The sequence below is a fragment of the Narcine bancroftii genome, chromosome 4 (genome assembly GCF_036971445.1).
Source record: "Narcine bancroftii isolate sNarBan1 chromosome 4, sNarBan1.hap1, whole genome shotgun sequence".
Lineage (NCBI taxonomy): Eukaryota > Metazoa > Chordata > Chondrichthyes > Torpediniformes > Narcinidae > Narcine > Narcine bancroftii.
In genome coordinates, this window is record NC_091472.1 from 250,326,242 (window position 1) to 250,350,380 (window position 24,139).

Consider the following 24,139-nt stretch of genomic DNA (forward strand, 5'->3'; position numbering starts at 1 on the left):
AGGAATGGTTATGCTGCAATGTGCCTGTGTATGTTCTTTCATATTACTCAACTCCTTACAGTTAACCTGTGAATCTTCACTTACACCTTACAGAAATCCAGGTGTTTTCTTCACATTTTATTTCTATTGACCTAATAATACTCAATAACTGTCCGAGCAATGTGAATGTGGTGGCTTAAAAATGTTTGGTAAATATTCATCTTTTACCTCAGACACAGCACAGATAGAGGACAAAGCTTCACCACGAAATCCATACGTTCCCAGAGCTTCCAGGTCTTCGTGATGAGTAATTTTGGATGTGTAATTTTTCAGTCCCATGACAGGGGCATCAACAGTTTTGATTCCATCACCATTATCTCTCACTTCAATCTTGTCAAAACCATTGTTTTCCTATTTCAGACACAAAGAGCCTTTGTTAGAAAGTATCCAATGAGCAAACATTTCATTAGATCAAAAGTGGAGGTGCTTGTAATGTTGACAAGATGCACTGTGATTCAGAATGTTGCAGGATAGATTGGACACAAAATCCCTTGTCATAAATCCACAGCTTCAGCTCTCACATCAAGGAAGAGAACCACCTGCCAGAGGGCCTCACATTCACCACACTGGGAACCATATCCAAGAAAGGAGACAAATCAGACTGTGGCAACAATAGCGGGGTTCCCCAAATGACCATATGGATCCCTTCCTTCCAGCGGCACAATAGACAGTGGGCATCAATTCCAGGAAAAGGTACAGAGCAGCCTCATCACTACACTTTGATCTCTCAGGTCACTGTCTCCTTCAGTCAAGATGGACTGTGAGGCATCTTTTCAGCTACCTTCAGAAATTTGTCTCTATCCTATCTCTGCTATACGACAGCACCCAAGCTATGATCTTAACCAATGGCCCACCACAGACCCAATTTCAGACCAGAAAGGGGACCAGGCAAGGTTACACATTCATCCCAAAATATTTACTGACCTCTCTTGCTGCAGTACTGCATCTCACCTCCACAGGGTTCCACTGGCGTAGAGCTAAACCACAAGGTTAATAGGAAGCTGCTTAATTTATACTGCCACTACTCTTGAAACAAAAGCCACTCCAAATTCACTGAGAGCTGCAGTACACAGCTAACTGCATACGTACAGCTCAGTGGATGAGCTCCAGACCTTCATCACATGTTCACTGAGGCACACAAGAAAATGAGCCTTACACTTAACATCTGTAAAACCAAGGTCCACCACCAACTTTCCTCTACCGTAAAACACAGCCCCTCTGCAATAAAGGTTGACAATGTGACCACTTTGAACATTTTGGTAGGCACCTTTCAATGAAGGTAGATACTGATGATCAAATTCACCATTTTCTCCATTGCCAGCAAAGCCTTGGATTACCAAAGGAATTAAATTACTCAAGTAGCTCAGACTTAACCCAATGTTCAGGCAGCCTTGTACACCTCTGTAAGTAGCATCTATAAGTTGCATGTCAAAGGCCTGGAGGTATGCCTTCTATGCTACCTCTACAAATCTTTCAAATCCACAAGCAGCGTCAGTGATTCAACATCAGCATCCTCTCCAAGGCCAATACACCCAGCATTAATGTGCAGCTAATCTAAAAGGAACCAAAACAAACACATTTTTCGAAGTTTTTTCATGGCAAGGAAGTACCAGAATCCAAGGATCTTTCAAAAAGTGTTGTATCCCAAGTTTATTATCATATGTATTGAAAATACAGTGATAGAGGCTGCTTTGTTAACAGATAGCACAGTACAAAAGTGCAGAGTTAGAGAATGATCGGTTGGTAGAGCAGAGGCAACATAATTTTACTATTTTTGAGGTATAATGGCAGAAAAAAAAGTGTCCTTGAATTTGGATGTGCATGATCTCATACTTATGAATCTTTTTCCTGATAGGAAGGAGTTGAAGCAAGTGTGGCTGGGGTGGGATGAGTATTTTAATACAGAGAAGTCCTAAAATCTGCACAGCTCAGGGATTCAGTGCTTGTACTTTCTGGATTGTCTTGCAATACTTTTAAAATTCAAATTTAAGGAGGAATAAAGAAGAGATGAACAGGTAAATGTTGATAGTTTATTCATTAGCAAATATAGCATGCTTCATTTATCAAAATGATCAATTTTAAATAAAAATAAAGTCAACAAGCATGTTGCTTGTTACCACCCTCTGTGCATCTATGGCACTTACGTGTGCACGCACACCCACAAAAGCCCACCAAATAGAAAAAGTTTGAGAGTTTTCAAAAAGTCTGGATTCTCAGGTGGCCTGGATTTCTAGTATCCAGAGTTTTGACTTCTATTGTATGTTTTCTGCTTTTCCAAGGCAGCAGCAATTATAGATGGAGTCAATGGAGAGGAGTAGGGTGTGTATGATGGACAGAGCCAGGTTCTTGCTGTCTTGGGCAGGGAAATTCCTGTACGCTCAATGATGAACCTGTGGAAATTGTTAAGGGATACTGGTGATGTGCCAAATTTCTTCAAGCTTCTATGAAGGTAGAGGCACAGATGCAATTTTTTTGGCCATTGCGTCATTATGGGTGGACCAGGACAAGTCACTAGTGACGTTTATATCTAAGAACTTAAACTGTTCACTACTTCCGCCTCAGGACTGGGGAATGAGCTCCATCGTCCTCCAGAAGTCTGTCGCAGTCACACACTTAACTGTATCGGGAGAAGGGCCAGTCAATGATGATAAGCAATGCAGCATGTGTGAGTAATAGCACACATGCACGGTTGTGTTAAGCGTCAGTATACGGGTGATGGATCTCAGATGCAGGAGGAAGAGAGTGAGAGCGTCAGGATCACCCATGTGGCAGTGAGCCAATGAGAAGGTTAGAGGAGTTTGGCTGGGTGGTGTTTGGGGAGTTGAAGAATGCAATGTTGTGAATAATTAAAGAAAGTCGACTCTATGGTGTGCTGAAAGAAGTGAGTGAGTGGATTCTTTATTTGTTTGTAAGCTGCGGTAAGTCAGTGTTGTTCCAAGAGGTGACCCCGTGAGTTCACAGTATCTTCTAATTTAAAATGGATAGTGATGAGAATTAACCCCTCACAGGAGCAGTTGGGGAGGTCACATTGAAGATTCCTCCTTTTATTTTTAAATAATGCAACAGCATGGCTCATTTTGCCTATATTATTCTGGAACATAAAAGTAATTATTTTCTTTAACCCCTTGTATACTTTTTAATCCTCTCCAATAACATGGATGAGGAGCTCATGGACATTTTGTCAGTAGAATTATAACCATCTAGGCCTACTGCCTATGATGCATCCCATTCTTCTCTTCAGCCATCGGTTCAAACTTCCAGGATTCTTCCCTGGCCCTAAGTCCTTAACTTGCAAATTTCTCTTATATTGAACGAACCTCACCTTCAATCCAAAATAATATTGGAAACGAATAATTTACTGACTACTCAACATCTGATACCACATTAGTTAATGTTATAAACTACCCCTACACCTTCAGATATTATGTCATCAACCCTACCATCTAAAGAAAAACAATCCCCTCCAAAAACAAACGATTGTTTGTTTTTGCTCATTGTCATGAGCAAGTCATGAAATTCTTACAACATCATTATGTAAAAAAAATTAAAATAATAGTGCACGAAAAGTAAGGCAGCGTCTTTGGTTTATAAAATTATTGATTATTCAGGAATCTGTATAAATACAGGTGTACCACAGTTTTCGGCAGAATCACAAACGGCAATGAGGAAGCGTAGAGGAGGGATATAGATCAGCTCGTTGAATGGTGTAACGACAACAACCTTGTGCTCAACGTCAGCAAATCTAACAAGATGATTGTCGACTTCAGGAAGAAGTCAGGGGACATGACTCAGTCCTCATTGAGGGCTCAGTATTGGAGAGGATCAAGAACTTCAAATTACTGGTCAACGTCTCCGAGGATCTGTCATGGAGTCTCCACATTGATACAATCACAAAGAAGGCTTGCCAGCAGCTATACTTTGTGAGGTATCTGAGGAAATTCAGTATGGCACTGAAAACTATTGAAAACTTCTATGGGTGTACTGTGGAGAGCATTCTGATTGGCTGTACTGACTGTGGTCTTCCAATGAGAAAGTCAAGGATCCAGTTGCATGGGGGGCGGGGGTACAGAGGCCCAGATTTTGTAGCTTCTTGATCAGCACTGAGGGAATAACGGTATTGAAGGCCAAGCTGTAGTCGATGAAGAATTGCTATTTTCAAGGTGATCCAGCGATATTACATCTGCTGTGGAGAGATTGTGATGATAGGCTAATTGCAGCAGGTCCAGAACTTTGGTTAGGTACATGTTAATTCTGGCCAAATGAATTAAAAAGAGACAATAAATATGTTTTAAAAAAATGACTGTGAAATAGTGCAGCCAGTTTTTTTTGTGGTGTCAGAGCAGTCCACAATTAGTGTAATAAGGAGGAGTTCAAGAGCGTGATAGCAGTTGGAAAAAAAAGTTCTTGAACCTAGAACTACTGGTCTTCCAGCTTTTGTATCTTCTGCCCCAAAGTAGCAGTGAGTAGAGTTGTGACCAGGATGATGGGGTCTTTTATGTCACTGGCTGCCAACATTCTCAAAGAACTTGTGGCAGTTTGTCAAACTTATGACCATCTACCTCTGCCCTTGATAATTTTAATACAGTTCTGGCCAGTCTCTCTTGTTCTATTCTACATAAATTTGAGGCCGACCACAGCTCTGGTGCCACTGATCAAAGTTGCAGCAAATGCAGTGCATCAGTGTCAAATCCTAACTGAACAGCATCTTTATCAATTCCAAATCCATTCACGCACTCATACGCTCCCTCTCGTTGCCATTTTCTCCAGCTTAATAACCTTCCAAAATATTTGTTCATACACAAATTTATTTCTGCACTATTTGTAGTACTGTCTTTGGTTTCCAAAGCATGGGCTCAAAACATACTTCTGTAAACCTCCCAATGACTCTTTTCCTCCTACAAGATGATGCTTGATCTTATAGACATCCAGCCTGTCTTCAGCTTATGTGGCTTAGCATCTATTTTTACTAATCTCACTACAAATGCTTTAGGATGTTTTGTTGTATTAAAGATCCTTTGTAAGTCGAAATTATTATTTATAACTACAAATGATGGCAAGGAAAATAACAATATGACACTTACTAATCTGACTTCAATGCTTGTTGCATTTGCATCCAAGGAATTTTCCACGAGTTCTTTCACAACATTAACAACCGAGGATATTGACTGAGAGCTTGAAAGAAGTCTAATGGTGCTGGGTGGTAACTGCTGCATGATGACTTAGTGGACGAATATATGCCTGTAACAAGGTACATCAGTTACAAGAAATTAATCTCTTGCTCTAATTACTAATGGGAACATTTTAACATGCAACAGTAACATGTAATAAAAAAGAAAAAAACAGTAAAAAGTAATAATGCCTGAAGAATGATTTATAATCCACAGTGACTCAATTGACCTTACATTAGATGGATCAAAACCAAATGGGTAAATAGGAGCAGGAAAACTACCAGGCTCCTCAAGCAGACGTTATCATTCAGTATGATCTTGGCTGTTCTTTGCCAGGCTTCAACTCTTCTACGCCAATCCTATATGGCCCTCAACATTACCTGATCTTTCAAAAAATTTGTAGATGTTCCTTAGGTTCTAGTGATCTAGCCTCCAGAATCCTCACAGTAGAAAACTCTTGACATTCAACTCCTTCTGATTACTGTTGTCATTAGCTTTAGAGTTCTAGTACAGGAACTGGCCCTTCATGCCAACCAAGGGAGCCTGCATTTGCCCCTTATCCCTCTAAATTATTCCCATCTTTGTACCCATCTAAATGACTTTTGAATTACAATCGTCCCCACTTCTACCACTTCCTCTGGCAGCTTGGTCCATACAACACTTCTGTGTGAAGGGTGACATTTCTTTTAAATGTCAAATACATGCCCTCTAGTTGTAAATTCCCCACATGAGGGGAAAAGGCAGACTGTTTATCTTATATATATGCCCCTCATTTTAAAAAACCTTTGCATGTACCTTCTCAGCCTCCTGTGCTTCAGTGAAAAAAGTCCCAGCCTCTCCTTATAATTCAAACTCCCACTTCCTTTAACATTCTTGTCAACCTTTTTTGCAACTTTCCAGCCTAATGATATTTTTCCCTGTAGCTGGGTGACAAAAATTGCAAACAATGCTCAAATGTGGTCTTACTGTCTTGTATAGTTATAACACGGCATCCCTGCTCCTATACTCAATGCCCTAATCACTTCATCACCTTCTTGACCAGTAACACAGAATCATGGGCCTGTCCCCCAAATTCTCTTTGTTCTACAACACTCTCCAGAGTTCTACCATTCACCATGCAAGTCCTGCCCTGGTGTAACCTGTCAAAGAGCAACAGCTTGCATTGGTTTGAGTTAAATTCCATCTGCAATTTCTTGGCCCACTTTCCCTTCTATCTAGATCAGTGGTTCTCAACCTTTTTCTTTCCACTCATATAGCACTTTAAGTAATTCCTATGCCATAGGTGCTCTGTGATTAGTAAGGGGTTGCTTAAGATGGTAAGCGAGTGGGAAGGAAAGGTTGAGAACCTCTGTTCTGGACCCAATTGTTACTGAAATATTTTGCTTGAAAAAAATTGTCATTGGCCCATTTCCTTTGGAGTTATGAAACTGTGCACATAACGAGTCAATTAGGTACAATTAAAAGTGGTTTTCAATCCACCCACATACCACCTTAAGCAAGTGGTAATTACAGAGAACCTACGACATAGGGAATAAAGCGGTATATGAGTGGAAAGAAAAAAGGTTGAGAATCTGTTCTACACTCATAACTGTGTGGCTAAGCACAATTCAAATGCTCATTATTGATGGGGAGGAGGGGAGTCATTGGATCTGATTATTTATCTGGCCGAAGTCTGCAAAAGTGATTAGAATATACATTCAGATGAAAAGAGTTTAGGCTTGTTGCGATGACAAGTTCAGCAGAAATACTCTCATCTGGTGCTGGAGAGTCCTTCATTGCACAATTTCTTCAGTCCAAGAGAGCCAGAAAGAATCAGAATTTATTGACGTGAATTGGTTGTTTTGGGGCAGCAAATATTGCTATAAATTACATTTCAACAATAAATAGTACGAGAAAAATAGGATGGAGTGAGATCATGTCTATTTCATGGTCCATTCCAAAATCCGATGGCAGAGGGGAAGAAGCTGTACTTGTGCCACTGGGTGCTGGTCTTCAGGCTCCTGCAGCTGCTTCCTTCTGACAGCAGTGCGAAGAGGTCATGGTGTGGGTGGTGGGGGTCCTTGAGGATAGAGGCTGCTTTCCAGTGGCTATGCCTCATTTGGAGTTGGAGGAGATTTGGTATGTCACTAAAAACTTGCAGATTTGTGCAGGCATACTATGGAGGGCATTCTGTCTGGCTGCATCACAGTCTGGTATGAAGGACAGGAAAAAAAACCTCAGAGTCACCCACACCATGACCTCTTCGCACTGCTGTCAGAAGGAAGCAGCTGCAGGAGCCTGAAGACCAGCACCCAGTGGCACAAGTACAGCTTCTTCCCCTCTGCCATCGGATTTTGGAATGGACCATGAAATAGACATGATCTCACTCCATCCTATTTTTCTTGTACTATTTATTGTTGAAATGTAATTTATAGCAATATTTGCTGCCCCAAAGCAACCAATTCACGTCAATAAATTCTGATTCTTTCTGGCTCTCTTGGACTTAAAGAAATTGTGCAATGAAGGACTCTCCAGCACCAGATGAGAGTATTTCTGCTGAACTTGTCGTCGCAACAAGCCTAAACTCTTTTCGTCTGAATGTATATTCTAATTACTTTTGCAGACTTCGGCCAGATAAATAATCAGATCCAATGACTCCCCTCCTCCCTATCAATAATGAGCGACACCGAGTGCGAAAGGAGCATCCTTTTCCCATGGTTCCGTGCGCGTGAGGTGACTCGGAGCACCCAAACCAAGTGCTTAAACTTTTCCGGTGACGTTCCAAATGGGACTCCAGCTGTCAACATGCCCTCGAAAGACTGCCTCATGACCCCCAGGCTTTTTCACCGCACCACACGGCCACTCACCCCGGGCGCCTCACACCCCATCCAACCCGCCGCCACCCGATCACAGCGTGCGCGCGTCGTCCACCGGGCGAAGGGATCGTCCGCGCTCGTGGAAATCCCGCCCTTCGGTCCGTGGCCCGCCGCCGCCGGGAGCTCCGGCCGGCCATTGGACGAGGAGGAGCGCTGCGGCCGTCGCTCAAAACTGCGTCACACTACTTCCGTTCTAAAGGGAGTTGAAAAACCAAGAACCCAGCGAATGGTGGGACAGGTATGGATTTGAGAGTGACGTCTGGTTTTAAAATCAGCCTTTTCGCCCTAGCGACGCGGTCACTGGGTTGGGGTGAACTCTGGTGCGAATCGTTCCGGTGAGCGTGCTGTTTCTATGGAATGGTACATTGAGGATCGTGCAGGGCCTAGTGCTGTCAGGAGTCCTCCCCTTTGAGCCTAGATCATGACGATCGATGCAAACCACTTCGCGTTCAGCATGCCTTCTATGCGAGATCTTTAAGGTGGCAGTTCGTTTCTCTAGCACAGGCTGGGGTGAAACACGAAAGTGTGTAGAAGCGCAGCAATGCTGGAGGAACTCAGGGGGTCGTCCATGGGGGAGGGATGTATAACCGATACTTTGTGTCTGAAAAGCAGGCAGGCGCCTGAATTCAAAGGAGCAGGGAGAGGAGTGCAGATCATTAGACAAAATGTGTTCATTGGACAGGAGAGAGGAAAGGTGAGAATGGATTGTGGGAGGGGATGGGAGTATTGGCTCGAAATGGAGAGTTGGGGGGGGGGGTGGGGTGGGGGAAGGGAGGAGGAAACAATAGCCGCTTTCAGGTGCCTGGACGCAGATAAGGTGCCGGCAGACGCGGCTGGGTGGCTGCGGAGAAGAGCCCTTTCTATCACCTGAACGTGCCAGCTGAAGGAGAGCCACGTCCAAGCAAACGCCGGCTCCTGTGGACTGTGCCCATAGTCCCACTGCTGCTTTCAGGTGCTACAGGGGATTCTCGGAAGGAGGCTTAGGTAAGAGCTCTTCCTGGCTGGGTTCTCCACTTTCAGGTGGCCTCCCGACAGCCGCATAGGAGTAGAATATGCGGCTTTACATTGGGGTATTTTGGCCCCCTGAAAGTGCCTAACAAAAACTGAAGAGGGAGACTGAGCAAGAAGATAGGAGACATAGGAATAGATGGGAGGTGGTGCCAACAGAAAGCAGAGAAGTTGATGTTAGGGTGGTCACATTCTGGCAGCGCACGAGACCATGGTCAGCAAGGGAATGGGATGGGGAATTGAAATGGGTAGCCACTGGGTGATCCTTGCTATTGTGGCAGACAGAGCCCAGGTGCTCAATGAAGCAATCTTCCAGTTTGCAGTGAGTCTCTCTGATCTGGAGGAAACCACAATGAGAGCACTGGGTGAAGTATTGCCATTGCAGATTCATGGGTTGCTTCATTTGGAAGAACTGTTTGTGATCCCAAGTAATGGTGAGGGAGGAGGCTTGGGTGCAAGTGCAGCCAGGGTTAGGTGCAAAGTAGGTGATTGGTGGGAAGGTAGGAGTGGACGAAGGAGGCACGGAAGGAGCGGTCCCTGCGGAAAGCTGAGAGGAAAGGAGAAGGAAAGATGTGCCTGATGATGGGATGACATGGGTGGTGGAAATTGCAGAAGATGATATGTTAATTGCAGAGGCTGGAAGGCTGGTAGATGAGGACAAGGGGGATCCAGGATCGACAGAGATGGATGAATTGAGAGAAAGGAATGGAATCCTTACAGGGTACAGAGTGTGAGGAGGTGTGGTCGAAGTAGCTGTGGGAGTTTGTGGGTTTGTAGAAGATAGCTGTTGAGCATTTGTCTCCCAAAATGGAGATTGAGAGAAGGGAGAGTGTTACTAGAGAAGATCCAAGTGAATTTGAGGTTGAGGTGGGAGTTCATAGCAAAGTGGATAAAGTCAATAACCTCATTGTTAATGCATGAGGCAGCACCAAAGTAGTGTTGATGTCTTGGAAAAATAATTGAGGAGCTTTGCTTGTGTCAGCTTGTAGCATAGCTTGCTCCATGTAGCCAACAAAAAATTAGGCCTAGCTGGGGCCCATGTGGGTACCAATGGCTACTTCTTTGGATGAGTACAAAATCTTCCAACTCGAGGGTGATGGTGTAAGTGACTGGTGGGGTCTGCTCTCAAGAGAGGAATAAAGGGCTTTGAAACCTTTGGTATAGGGGAAATGGTGGTGTTTAGTGCTTGTATATCCATGGTAAAAATGAGGTAGTCGAGTTCAGGGAACTGAAAGTCGTTGAAGTGATGGAGAGCATATGAAGTATCATGGATGTGGGAGGGACTGGACCATGAGGACAAGACTGGATTGAGGTAGGCAGATTCCATTTCAGTGGGGTAGGAGCACACAGAAATGATGGGTCTGCTGGGATCATTTGGTTTGCGGATCTTGGGAAGGAGGTAGAACTGGGCAATGCAGTATTGGAAAATAATTAGGATGAAGGCTTTGCAACAGTGATAACTGGAAGTGACTAGTACAGAGATGGTGCATGAGACGGTGGTTTTGTTAATTTTGGTGGGTTCCTGTTGGAGGGGTAAGTAAGAGGAGGTTCTGGGAGTTGCATTCTGGCTAGGGCCAGATAGCGGTCAATGAGCCAGAACATATCAGCAGCATATTTGTCTGCAGGATGGATGGTCAGGTGGGATTAGTGTGGAGAGAGTGGAGGGTATGGCGTTCAGAGGGGTGGGATCGGAATGAGTGAGGGGAGTCGTGAAGTCGAGAAGGTTGATGTTTCGGCAGCAGATGAAAATATGGCCAAAGGCTGGCTCGAGGTGTCCAGGAGGAGGAAGGTTTAAAATGGGAGAAGGGGTGTGTAGTGGGGGGGTGGAGAATCCTGATTGTAGGTGGGCACCGAGATTAAGCCATCAGAAGAAGAGTTTGACATCGTAGCTTGCACCGAACTCGAGGTGTGGGTGAAGGGGGATGAAGATGAGGCCTCTTCTGAGAACAAAGCATTCCATTTCTGAAAGCTGGGGGTTGGAGGGGATGGTAAAGAACAGGCAGGTGTTGAGTGGGGGTGGGGAGGGGGTTGAGGGGGAAGAGAATGGGGGGAATCATGAGGTGGAGGGTAGGAAGGATCCAAGGGGGGGGAGGGTTGGGGAAGTCAGGGGAGAGGGTCCAAAGGGCCAGAGTTAGAATAGAAATGCCAAAATGACTTGATGTTATTAACATACTATTGGAAAGCAAAAGGGCTGTAGCCAATTTTGTGAGTTATTAGATCAATGGTACACCTTGGCCAAGGGTCAAAGTAAAGGCGTTTCAAAGTTTAAATTAAAAAAAAAAGGTGTGATCAGTAAAGCTAATCTTCAGTTCATTCCCTCACCCTCAAAGTTTTGGTTGCGATGATTTGATAAGATCCAGTTAAATGTTTTATCTGATAGTTTGATTGCAAATTAATTCGTATCTTTGGGCCTTTCAAACTGACCAGATTTTAAAATATAAAGCACATTGAATACCCTGTATTGAAAATGGCACTCTGATCCAGATTGACTGGTATGTAAATAAAAATCCAACATATGACACAAGGTTGGATGGTTTGAAGCATTAATTAAGTTAATTAGGACAAGTAAGACCATAACTTGAAACTTGTTTATTAACTGTCGGAGAATTGGGGACAGTATAATGGTTGGGGTGATTTTATGATATGTTGTGTTTTTTTTTAATTCTGAATAACCATTGTAAAGAGAGAGGGTGAAGCTGAAAGTTGATCTTTGTAGTATGCCACCAAATCTTGGAGATGTGATTTGAAAGCAAAATCTGAAGCTGCTCGAATTCTGGAGGGGAAAAAAAGCAGTCAAGGATTTTGATGAATGATTGTCTACCAGAAATGCTGAATGTTTCTCCTGGTAGATTGCCTGATTTGAATATTTCTGTCATTTTCTGTTTTATTGAAGATGTGATGCAAGGCAATGAGAATTTTTTTAGTTTAGACATATAGCACAGTAACAGGCTATCTCAGCCCATGAGTCCATGCTGCCCAATTACACACAATTGACTGACAGCTCCTGGTATGTTTCAAATGGTGGGAGGAAACCGGAGCACCCGGGGAAAACCCATGCAGACACAGGGAGATCATGCCAACTCCTTACATACAGCATGGGAATTGAACCTCGGTCTCGATTGCTGGAGCTGTAAAAGTGTTGCACTAACCATGCCGCCCACAAGTTGATGCATTCTAAAACCCTTCTAGCCATTCTTGAACTTGTAACTGTATTCCACTGGTGGGGGAAAAAAGCAAATAATATCTGAACTGCAACTAAATACTGTATTGATCAAATTTTTGGATGTTAAATTATTTGTTTGAGATGTATGGACCAGGAAATTAGGGAGAATTTCTACTATATAATTGCTTACATTCAAATGAGAGGCCTGAGAAGGCTTCTATTAGCTAAAAGGCAGCTTTTAGCACATTCTTGATGTGCAAGTTTGGATTAATTACTCAAGTTTTGTGGCTGGACTTCACCCATGTCCTTTTTCCAGGTTGATGTATATATATTTTTTTAAATCCAATCAAATTAATGATAAGATTAAATTGGACTAGTACAGGTAATAATGGACATGTTAGGTTAACATGAACAAAGGTGGAATGTGATTGTGAAGCATAAATAATGGCTCAGAACTGCTGAATTGGTAGTTTCTGGGATTATGACATACTCAACTAAAGCAACACTTTGGTTCGAGGAATGTAACAAGTAACTGATCTCCTGAATTAGAAAAAAATACCATGATCAAATGTAAGGTAGGCAAAGTTCTGGATCTATTTTAGATGAGGAAAAAAATAATGTGGATTTGAACAATAAGAAAATTAGAGAAAACAAAACAAATTTTCATAATGCATGAGTGTTATAAGCTAAGACATTAAAATTTGGTAAAATTGTAAAAGAGGTGCTGTGGAGAGATGAAATAATTTGATGCATAGTAAGGTTTTTTTTAAGCATTTATACACCTGTATATTTAAGTGTTTATTAAATTTCTAAATGTAGTTAAACTTCAGTGCTGGAATCACTGCAGGCAAGACTTCAGATTTAATGCCCGAGTACATACATGACATCACCTACTATCCAGGCAAGGCAGAATTACGACTTATCAATAAAGTGCACAAGTAGAGTCCTTGAATGAGTCCCTAATTGATTGAGTTTGTCGTTGAGGAGTCTGATGGTGGAGGGATAGCAACTGTTCCTGAACCTGATGGAGCAAGTCAAGTGGCACCTATACCTCTTTCTTGATGGCAGCAGCAAGAACAGAGCACATGCTGGGTGGTGTGGATCCTTGATGATTGCTGCTGCTCTCTGACGGCAGCATTTCCTGTAAATGTTCTCAATGGTGGGAAGGTTTTGCCTGTGATGTCCTGGGCTGTGTCCACTACTTTTGGAGGGCTTTGCACTTGGGGGTATTGGTGTCCCTGTACCAGACTGTGATGCAGCTGGTCAGCACACTTTTCCACTACACATCTGTAGAAATTTGCCAGGATTTCTGGTGTCATACCAAACCTCTGCAAACTCCTGAGGAAATAGAGGCATTGACATGCTTTCTTCATGATGCTATTAGTGTTGGGTCCAGGAAAGATACTCTGAAGTAGTACTCCCAAGAACTTAAATTTGCTCACCCTCTCCACCTCTGATTTCCCCCAATAATCACTGGATGGTATGGTCAACAATCAGTCCCTTAGTTTTGGTGACATTAAATACAAGGTTGTTGTTGGTGGTGCACCATTCTGCCAAGTTTACAATCTTCCTCCTGTATGGTGACTCATCAGGCAAAGCTTTCATTTTAAGAATATAGTGACGGTGGAATAAACCGTGAGTTCTTGATCATAGGTTATTGAGGTGGGAGGAACCCTGGATACAGTACACTAATGCACCTGTGGCATTGGAAAGTTGTTCATTGTTCAAGATGTGGGATAAATTTGGCAATTAGAGAGTAATTAACACATTGAATTTGTGGCTTGGCCTTTGTCTTTTCTTTGTATGTTAACTTTCAATTAATTGAATGCAGTTACTGGAAGGGTTTTGGGCAGATCTGGCTATTTTTTTTTTGGTTTAGGTTTTGTGCAGGTAACAATAGGAATAATGGTCAGTTGGTCATTCCAGTACACTGAAACTGACTGCAAATTCTAGAGTTTAAGAACCCAAAAAGGTGTTGCTGCTGTTCTCTGCAACTCCACAGGGTTTGTTGAGCTGAGCATTTATAAAAAAAAAAAAAAAAAAAAAATTGAAATGGTTGTTTTGCTGTTTCTCCAATGTGTAATAATTAAATCTGTTGGAACATTCAAACTAAAATGTACTTGCTCTTTGCTGTCAAGGCTTGTGAAACTGCTGTAGATTCCCACTTCACGGAACTTGACTGTGATCATTGAGATCAGAAGGAAACTACAGGTCAAACGTTGGCAGCATAACCTCCTGCTTCACCACCATGTGAAATAGGAGTGTCAAAAGCTGATGGAACAAATTGCCTCTACCTCCTCGGTTTTAAGCTGTCTTGTGCAGCTTCGATCAAAGGCTACAAACTATAAAATCCTGAATCCACTTTGTTCTGTAGGACAGGAAAGGGAGTGGAATGGAACTGCTCACAAAAAATGTCCAATAAAATGTCTTGCAAGACAAAACATGTCAAGAACATTTTAGTTGGTATATAGCAGTCGAGGATGAAAGGAAAGGACAAAACAAAGATGCTAAATATCCAGAAGCAGAGAATTGGGAGAAATGACCCATCTATATAGTTCCCTGACAGTGGAAATGCAGAAAATCAGAGGGGTTTTTAATGCGCAAAAGCCGCATTATTCCCTGCTCACTTTACAGAAATAAAAGGTGAATTTACCTTTTATGCAGAGGACAGAAAAGGCAAATCATGCGGTCCTTTTATGCAGAGATTTCCCAGCAGGCTTCTGAAGGTGAAGGAGGTGGGGCATGTCGTGCAGTAGCATTGCCCGCCACCCTGACATGGAACATGCGCGTGGGAAATGAAAACGCCCTATATACAACACTATATACAGCAGGTACAAATGCTAGTGGAAATCTGTTCGAGCAGTCTTAGAACTCAAGCAGACCTTCTGCGCCTCGTAATCTCCTTTTTTGCAGATGGGTACTTTAAAATTTGTGATGTCGTCAGCCCTCCCCCCCTTAGGAGCCGCTTTTAGCAGCAATCCTTTTATACAGCAGGTGGAGTGACTTCACTCCACCTCTGACACTATCGCCCTTGGGGGAGGGAACCTGGATCGTGTTGGACCCACCGATTCACCTTTGGACCTTTTATGCAGGTAAGTCGAGTGTTTTAAAGGTAGAGGAAATCTGTCTTTACATTTCACTATAAAAGGCCCTATACTGTGTTTTGTGTATCGGAATATACCTGAAGTATAGGTCAAGACAAATCTGCACCAGTCTGCATAAACCAGTTGGATCACTGAAATTAATTTGGGATAGAAGGGATATTGAAGATAAAAAGCACAAAAAAACTGAGAATAGTAGTTATGAATTCTAATACTTTTAAATTACATATGAACACTTGGCCAAGGCTGTTTTGACCTTCCCAAACCTAACTCACCCCTTCTTAGCTCGAACACCAGTGGACCAGCTCTCATCCCTGGTGAAACTCATCAGTAATCTTGCAGCCAAGCTACCATCATTTTGCTTTTCAAGTTCAAGCACTTTTTCATCCAGATGCTACTTTTCCTCTCCTCTATCTGTTTGATTTCCCCCCCCACCTCCCTGCACCCCCACCAGAACCCTTCTGAGGCATCTTGAGAATAAACTAGTTGAAGGATTAGAGTTCAAAACTGTCACTAACCATAGAGATTGTTTGTGGGGGGGTGGGGGGGTGGATAGAGCAATTTTTTTAATATACAGGAATTATGGAAAATTATGCAATATTATACAATAGCGTGAAAAGTATTCACTTTTCCAAAGAAAAACTGAGTAAATATTTGATACTGAACTGCCATTTAATAGCTCTCAAATAAGTTTTGATGGCATCTTCAAGCAGCTGGAGTAGAATTGATGACTCAAGTACCTCAGTATGCTTTGAATAGCACACTTCAGAATTTGTATTGACGTCCTATAATTTTGATTTCAGGAAAGTTGTGAATTTTATCCTTTGAAGGTGGAAAGATGAATGTGGGTGTTGCACACAGTGAAGTCAATCCTAACACAAGGGTGATGAACAGCCGAGGAATATGGTTGACCTATGCGCTTGGTGTTGGAATGCTTCATATTGTGCTCTTGAGTATCCCCTTCTTCACTGTTCCAGTTGTATGGACTTTAACCAACGTCATCCACAACTTGGTGAGTAACTTGTTTTCATTGTTAAATTTTTTTATGATGATTCTTGAACTTGTTGCCATTAGTTTTGCACTTGGTGTAGGGCTCACTTTTTAAGACTGAATACAACAGTCTAGATTTTTGTTTACAGCAATACACAGACTCAACTTTGATATCTGCAGACTTTTCTTCTTTCTCCAGATTTTCATCTACAATCTAATTTCAATATATCCACCTGAATTTAGTTTTAAACTATTGCTTAATTGTAGAGATTTTAAAATATTCTCCAAGATGTCATGCACAATTTGGATTCATAAAATTATTATAATAGACCATTTGGTTTGCTCCTAGTGGAGCAAACCTGTCCATTCCTGTCATTGTAGGAGGCCTTAATTTAAGTTCCAAATTATTTGTATATTTCTTGCTGGGAAAATTGCTAACCTGCACTGAATGTAGTAACAGCATCATCCCCTCAAAACTGGGCAGCAAACTCCAAGACTTAAATCACAAAAATCTGAGAGACACTGGTTGAAGTAAAAAGACAAAATGCTGGGGAAGCTCAACAGGTCAAACATTTGTCCTTTATGTAGCAAAGGTTGATCAATACCCAACATTTCAGGCTTTAGCCCTTCATCAAGGTGTAAACTTTGATGAATGTCTCAAGCCCAAAACATTGGTTCTGTATCTTTGCCTTTGCCCTCATAAAGCACACTGACTTGCTGAGCTTCTCCAGCATTTTGTATTTTTACAAACTCCAAGACCTGGGCCTCAATACCCCACTGCATAAATGGATCCTGGATTTCCTTACCTCCAGACCACAATCAGTGAGGATTAGTCAGAACATTTCCTCCACAATCTCCATCACCACAGGACTGCATACTTAGTCCCCTGCTTCTACTAGCTATACACCTATGACTGTGTGGCTTAGTACAACAACACTACTATCTACAAATTTGTTGACTATACCAGGGGAATGGGTTGTATAAAGAAAGGCGATGAGTCAGCATACAGGAGGGAGATTGAAAACTTGGCTAAATGCTGTACTAACAACAACCTCGCACTCCATGTCACCAAAACCAAGGAGTTGATTGTGAATTTTAGGAAGGGGAAACCAGAAGAGTATGATCCAGTGATCATTGGAGAATCAGTGGTGGAGAGGGTGAGCAAATAGAAATTCCTGGGAGAGTCACTATGTCAGAGGACCTTTCCTAGACCCAACATACTAATGTGAAGAAATCATGTCAGCACCTCCTTTTTCTCAGGAATTTATGGAGGTTTGGTATGACATCGGAATGTGTAGTGGCAAGTGTGCTAATCAGCTGCATCATGGCCTGGTATGGAGGCACCAATATTTCTGAGCGGAAAGCCCATAAAAGGTAGTGGACACAGCCCAGTACATCAAAGGCAAAATTCTCCCAACCGTCAAGATAACCTATGTGGAATGCAGCTGTCTGAGAGCAGCAGCAGTCAACAGAATCAAAATTAATAGTCATGAAATTCAGTGTTTTACAGCCACATCATAGGGCAAACATTCATTTTATAACCATCTTACAACATTACTATAAATTAAAAAAAAATAGCTGATCACAAAAAGTAAGGCAGTGGCTTTGGTTCATTGATTATTCAGGAATCTGATGGAGGTGGGGGAAGCTGTCCTTGTGCCACTGAGTGTTTATCTTTTGGCTCCACTCCACCCAATACGTTCTCGGTTCTCGCTGTTGCCATCTGGAAAGAGGTATAGGTGCCACAAGACTCTCACCACCACGTTCAGGGACAGATGCTACTCCTCCACCATTAGATTCCTAAATAACAAACCTAATCAGTGACTTGTTTAAGGACTCTTACTTTGCACACTATCGATTATTGAATATTTATTTTCTATACTGCAGTTTGTTTGCATTTCCTTGTTTACATCTCTTTTGTATTATCTTTTTGTACTATTGATAAGTATAAATTCTGCCTGGCCTGCAGAAAATTGTCAGGGCTGTATATGATGTCATGAATGTACTCTGACAATTAAAATTGAACTTTGAACATAAAATCTTTGGTTTCTGGTTGTCTTCTGTTTAAAGGGTTTGTAAATATTACTAATTTGTCTGATATTTGCTTGTTGCAGGGAATGTATGTGTTCTTGCATGCAGTCAAGGGGACACCCTTTGAAACACCTGATCAAGGGAAAGCTAGACTTCTGACACATTGGGAACAATTGGATTATGGAGTACAGTTTACATCTTCCAGAAAATTCCTCACCATATCACCAATTATTCTGTAAGAACCTATTTCTTTAAGTGTTCTTGAAACTCTACCAGTCTGACTTTTGATTAGCTTTAAACCAACGTTCAGTGTTCTTGATAGGAGTGTGAATTATTGAAACCAATTATTGAAACTATACCTTCTGTTGTGAAAGCAATGAAAATGAGTGCAAACTTGATTCTTAATTAACCTTTTCAAATTGAGTTGGGGGAGAGCTCAATTACAATTAGCTTTTGGAAAATGAACCCTATTTTGTGAAATACCAAAGGGAAAATTAGGACAGCAATGATGCAAATTGATTGATAGTATCCTTGTTCCTGTTAAATGATGGTACAAAGTAACAATGGAAGCCTATTCTCTGCATTACTTTTTTTTTGACCAGTATGTGTGTGCAAAATAAAGGTAGGATTTGAGCATGGGGACATGTCTTGTAGTTGTTCCTACATTGTTAGCAAGGAGGGCAAGCTTGATATTCTGATCTAGCGGAGGAGATATTGGGCATGCAATTAAGGTGATATGGATTCCATATTTGAAGGATTCTGTATTGGTGGATTGGACTTGTACAATTTCTTCCTCTAAAATCCCTGTAATTTGAATGGTAGTAAGACATGGTGAATAATTCAAACTGCAACCAAAGTTGCATCAGCCCGACTACTCCAATTATATATTATTATACCTTGGGCATCATTAGTTTCGATTAATTTCATTTTGAAAGGAGGTTGGAGTATTTTAAAGTTTAATTTAGACATGCAGCATGGTAACAGGCCCTTCTGGCCCATGAGCCTGTGCCACCCAAATACCCTGGTAAATTTTGAAGAGTGGGAGGAAACTGGAGCACCAGGAGGAAACCCAGGAGACACAGGGAGAACATACAAACTCCTTGCAGACAGCGCTGGATTTGAACCCAGTTCGCTAGTGCTGCAATAGCGTTGCGCTAACCGTTTTGCTAACCGTGTTTTTCCTGAAGGAAATTGAAAAATGACAAGGTATTGCAGTATATTTCCATCAATGGCTCACCTCGTGATCCTGGAGCTGGCCAGCTGTACATGGTCATTAAATTTGTTGATGGATATAACGAAAGACAACAGAACACTCCAAATTTTTTTTTGTGTGTGTGTATAAATCTGAGTATCCTGTTGCAGAATTATTGGGGTAAATGCACAAATTTTGTATAGCTTTCAAACTTAATTTAAAGCCTAATCTTAAAAAAAAAAAAAATTGCTGCTTTTGTTTGTTTATTCTGCTGTTTTTGTTCTTGTTGTAGGTACTTTCTGGCCAGTTTTTACACCAAGTATGATCCAACACATTTTATTGTCAACACTGTTTCTCTTTTGACAGTGTTGATTCCCAAGCTGCCTCAATTACATGGAGTTCGGATCCTTGGAATCAATAAGTACTGAATTAGAAATTGTCATCCACCTGCTAACTAGCTTGTTACATGTACTGGGAAGACTTAAAACTGGTAATCTGCTGTACTGTTATTGAGCAGTCCATATATCTTTCTGCTGTTTTCATTGTTTGTAACCATTTCAAAATGCTATTTATAATCATGGTTTTGTAATGGGATAAACTAATGAAATCTGGTCATTTGGAACTGCTATACTTAATCCTGTAAAAAGCTTCCCAGGAAAAATCTGGGCGGGCCCAGCTCTGACATGGGAAGGAACTTGACAAGGCTAAACAAAGTTGGCCAAGTGTATAAGACAGAAGTTGCATGGAGGTGTTGCAACTTTGGACCCTTGGAGTGCAGTGTATACTGAGGTACAGAATATTGGGGCACTGCTGTGTATAAAATGAGTGTCAGTTTTTGAATTTTATGATTTTTGTCATTTTGATTGAAGGCATGCTGTTTCTTTCAAGATTATACAAATGGTACAAGATTGATTTATAAATCGCAAAATTCTTGAAGCTAATGTATGTGATTATAGATTCCTTTTTACCACATTGGTCTAGTTGGTGAAACATTTGTATGTTTTGAGTAATTTGCCAGTGTTCAGTCAATTGTGTAAAAGCAGTTTTTGTATTCATGTGCTTATGAATGCCAGAATTACTAAATAGTATTTCAGGAAAAAACTTGCCATGTTTTGAAGATTTATGTGGTTGTTTTGGTTAATGATCTTTTAAAAAGGTTGATGCCAAAGATTCCCACCTCTTCTCTACCGCTTATTTACTTTGGTGTTGGCAATGAGATAAAAATGCCAAAGTTCATGTGCTTAGAACTGCCATGGCAATTTCTCAATCTCTTGCATGCTTTCAGGAAAATATATGAAGCAGGAGCTAATTACCTGTATAAAGAGGATATTAGACCTGTCTCCCAGCTGCAATTGCAGTTCTTGGGGAGCTCAAATGACATGATGTTGGGAACAGGATGTCCATTTACTTTCTCAGCCTAATATTTTCCCTTTTATCTTCATAAACTCTTGCACCTAATTTGAAGAATTGGATAAGTAACCCAAATTATTGACTCTAAACATGGGCTGTTGACACATCAAGATCTTACAAGTTCAAGAGATTTCTCAGCAACACAAATGTCAATCGAGGTTAGTTTACCATTCTGTATTATAACAGGTGCATACAAAAGAAGACATGAATCTACTGTTTCTTTAAACTTGTGATTTTGTGATAATGGTGAAAAAAAAATATAATTAAAAAAAAATGTTTGAGGGAATTGCTCTTTCTGTTACTGGTATTTCCAAATGCAAACCATCTACATGTTCTATGCAATATTCTTTGGAATTTGATTCTTCAATAAAAAGTTTTGAGCTTGCAATATTGTGGCCCATGCTTTTTTAAAAAGTGTAATTAACTTTTAGAAATGCAATGTGGAATTTTGAATGGTTGCCTCTTTGATGTGTTGCTGTTTCAGTGTAATATGAAATGTGTATTTTGCTGTAATCAATTTTCATAAATTTATTTTTGAATTTGGCATGATGAGAATTTTATCAGTGTCTTCAGTTTTTTAATTGCTCAGGGCATGGAGTATAAACAGGAATGTCATGTTGAGGTTACAATAGAATCTGTCTGTTTTTTAATACTCATTCAAGTCCTTGAGTTTTAAGACATTCAATGATCTCTGTAAAATATATACATGCACTCTTTGGGGATCATGGGATTTGTACATCAAGGCCCATCTATTTCTCTGTACATTTCAGGGTCTTGCAATTCACTGTGCAGGATCTGTGTTGTACATCTACCCTTATTTAGAAGGATTGAATTCTATCTGCCATTGTTCTTTGATCAATATCATCTTGTAGCCTGACAACAATCTTCACTGATTTTGCTACCAATTTTCATGCCTTTTGTGAACTTGCTAATAAAATATACCTTGTTCACGTCATTATTAATCACAATAGCGGGAAGGGTGTCAACTTTAATCCCTGTCACATACTTGCAGAAAGATTCCACATTCATTTTACTGTCATGTAATACCACCAAAAATGTAATGAACACAAAATTTCCAAAGTTGCCATTAGTATTGCCTGGCAACCCTAACAGCAGGAGAAAGAGAGTCCTTTCAGAGACGCTGAATCTCCTCCAGTACTGTCGCAACCTTTGCAGCTGCATGGAACCCTATCCAATCCATTGGCAACCCGAGCTTCAGGTCCAAACCTTTGATGCGATTAGGAAGCTTTCAGCAACCGAGGCATTACAAGAGCCCTTCTTGCCATCAGCACCCTGTCAAATCCTGGTTCCCATGAGCCAGTCTCCAGTAGCCCCCAGTCTGTGTGGGTCCTTTGACCACAAGCCGCCAGCAGCCCGCAGTCTCTGGGTCCTTCGACTGCAAGTCACCAACACCGTGCAGCTCGTATGAGTGTGGGTCCTTCAGCTGCTGAGCCCCCTGCAGGTCATTGTCCTGTAGGGTGCTTCTCAGTGGGGGTGTTATCCCAATTGGTGGTGCCCTGCACCAGTCCGCTGCACCTCCAGAGTTTGCAACCCCTCGAGGCCTGCTGGCAAGAACAGGTGCTGCTATCTAAGGTACAGACCTCACAATTGCAGAATTTTTAATAAAAAAAAAGTTTAATGCAGTGGTTTTCAAACTGCCCCCTAAACTCACATTATCACCCTAAATAATCCCTATGCTATTGATGCTCTGAGATTAGTAAGGGATTGCTTAAGTTGGATGTGAGTGGGAAGAAAAGGTTTGAAAACCACTGTTTTAATCGTACCTAATTGACTCGTTATGTGCAGGGTTTCATAGCTCCAAAGGAAATGGGCCAATTACTATTTTTTTCCAAGTGAAATATTTCAGTAAAAATTGAGTCTAGAGCAGTGGTTCTTAACCTTCCCTTCCTGCTCATATACCACCTTAAATAATCCCTTACTAATCATAGAGCACTTATGGCATAGGTAGAAAATTAGTTTGGGGGGTCAGTTTGAAAACCACTGGTTTAAAGCATGTATTGAACTGCTGGAATTGGGACCAGGCAATAGGACACTGCAGAGCATTGCTGTGTCTCTGCTCCCTGTTCCTCTAGGTCCGCACTAGCAATGTTATCATTACAGCAGCGCTGCCATTTAAAAAAACCCTCTAGCATAATATTTTAGCTCTTATAAAGTCAAATTTGTCCCTGCCTTTGATCCAATTAATGCAAATCCTTGGGATGAGCCTCCCATGTGGAACATTGTCAAAGGCCAAACTGCACTGCCCTCATCAGTACTTCCTGTTAACCCCTTAAATAATTAAATTATTTTGACAGGATTTACTTTTCACACCCACCTCCTCAAAGTGATACCCACAGATCAAAATCTAATTAATCCCTCAGTAATTTTTCCAATAACTTCCCTTCTATTGATGTTTGATTCACCAGCCTGGAATTACTTAGTTTATCTCTGATGCCCTTGAATGAAGGTAGGATATTTGTTGTTCTCCAGTCATCTGGCACCTAGGCAATGACTAGCAAAGATTTTAAAAATCTGTCAGGGCTCCACCAATCTTATTTCCTATGCATCTTGATGTCCATCTCATAATGCTGACATCAGCATGGTTTCCTTCTAGGGTAAATCTTACTTCATTAAAGAATTGTATCGGATTTGATGGGCAACAAGCAGGATAAACAAAGAGTCAATGGATGTTGTTTACTGGGATTTTCTGGCCTTTAGCAAGGTGCTGCACATCGGCTGCTAAATTAGATAGGAGCTCTTCCTATTTCAGAAAAGGTACCAGCATGGATAGAAGATTGGCTGACAGAAGGCAGAGAAAGAACACAGGTGGCCTCTCTGGTTACCTGCCAGTGGCTACTGTTGTTCCTTTTTCTACTTTTCACATGTAAATTATTTGGGTGAAGGAATTGATGGCTTTGTAGCCAGGTTGGCAGATGATAAAATAGGTGGAGGGGCAGGTAGTGTTGAGAAAGCAAGGAGTTAAGTGATTGACACAGGTTTCGCAGATGAAATACAGTGTAGTGTATAGTCATGTACTTTGATAGGAGGAATAAAGAAGTGACCACTTTTCAAATGGGTAGAAAATGAAGGTTCAGTGGAACTAGAGAGTCTGAGTGCAGGATACCCTCAAGGTTAACTTGCTGGTAAAGGTTCTGTTATTATATAAATACTACATTTAGAAT

General features: G+C 41.4%; 2 protein-coding genes across 13 annotated transcripts in view; one reads left to right on the plus strand and one right to left on the minus strand.

Moving 5' to 3' along the window:
- The window catches only part of LOC138761844 (PMS1 protein homolog 1-like), a 105,620-nt gene that overhangs the window by 63,100 nt on the left and 18,381 nt on the right, over nt 1–24,139 (minus strand). For 3 of the 11 annotated variants that reach the window (XM_069934705.1, XM_069934703.1, XM_069934704.1), the window contains exons 1-3: nt 8,054–8,208; nt 5,121–5,277; nt 208–390 (exon numbers count right to left, since the gene is read on the minus strand). In XM_069934705.1, coding sequence (XP_069790806.1) covers nt 208–390; nt 5,121–5,252 — 315 coding nt within the window. In that variant the 5' untranslated portion in view covers nt 5,253–5,277; nt 8,054–8,208. Of the gene's footprint in view, nt 1–207; nt 391–5,120; nt 5,278–8,053; nt 8,213–24,139 lie in introns of those variants that run through there. The other 8 variants (XM_069934702.1, XM_069934698.1, XM_069934707.1 and 5 more) reach the window with 5 other exon arrangements.
- Nucleotides 8,158–21,501, plus strand: LOC138761846 (ORM1-like protein 1). 2 transcript variants are annotated; one of them, XM_069934714.1, is made up of 4 exons: nt 8,158–8,300; nt 16,138–16,346; nt 18,439–18,590; nt 19,840–21,501. In XM_069934714.1, the coding sequence occupies exons 2-4, from the start codon at nt 16,173–16,175 to the stop codon at nt 19,973–19,975; spliced, it is 462 nt and encodes a 153-aa protein (XP_069790815.1). In that variant the 5' UTR covers nt 8,158–8,300; nt 16,138–16,172; the 3' UTR covers nt 19,976–21,501. The 2 variants fall into 2 exon arrangements, with proteins under 2 accessions (XP_069790815.1, XP_069790816.1); XM_069934715.1 differs by lacking the exon at nt 8,158–8,300 and adding an exon at nt 8,336–8,397.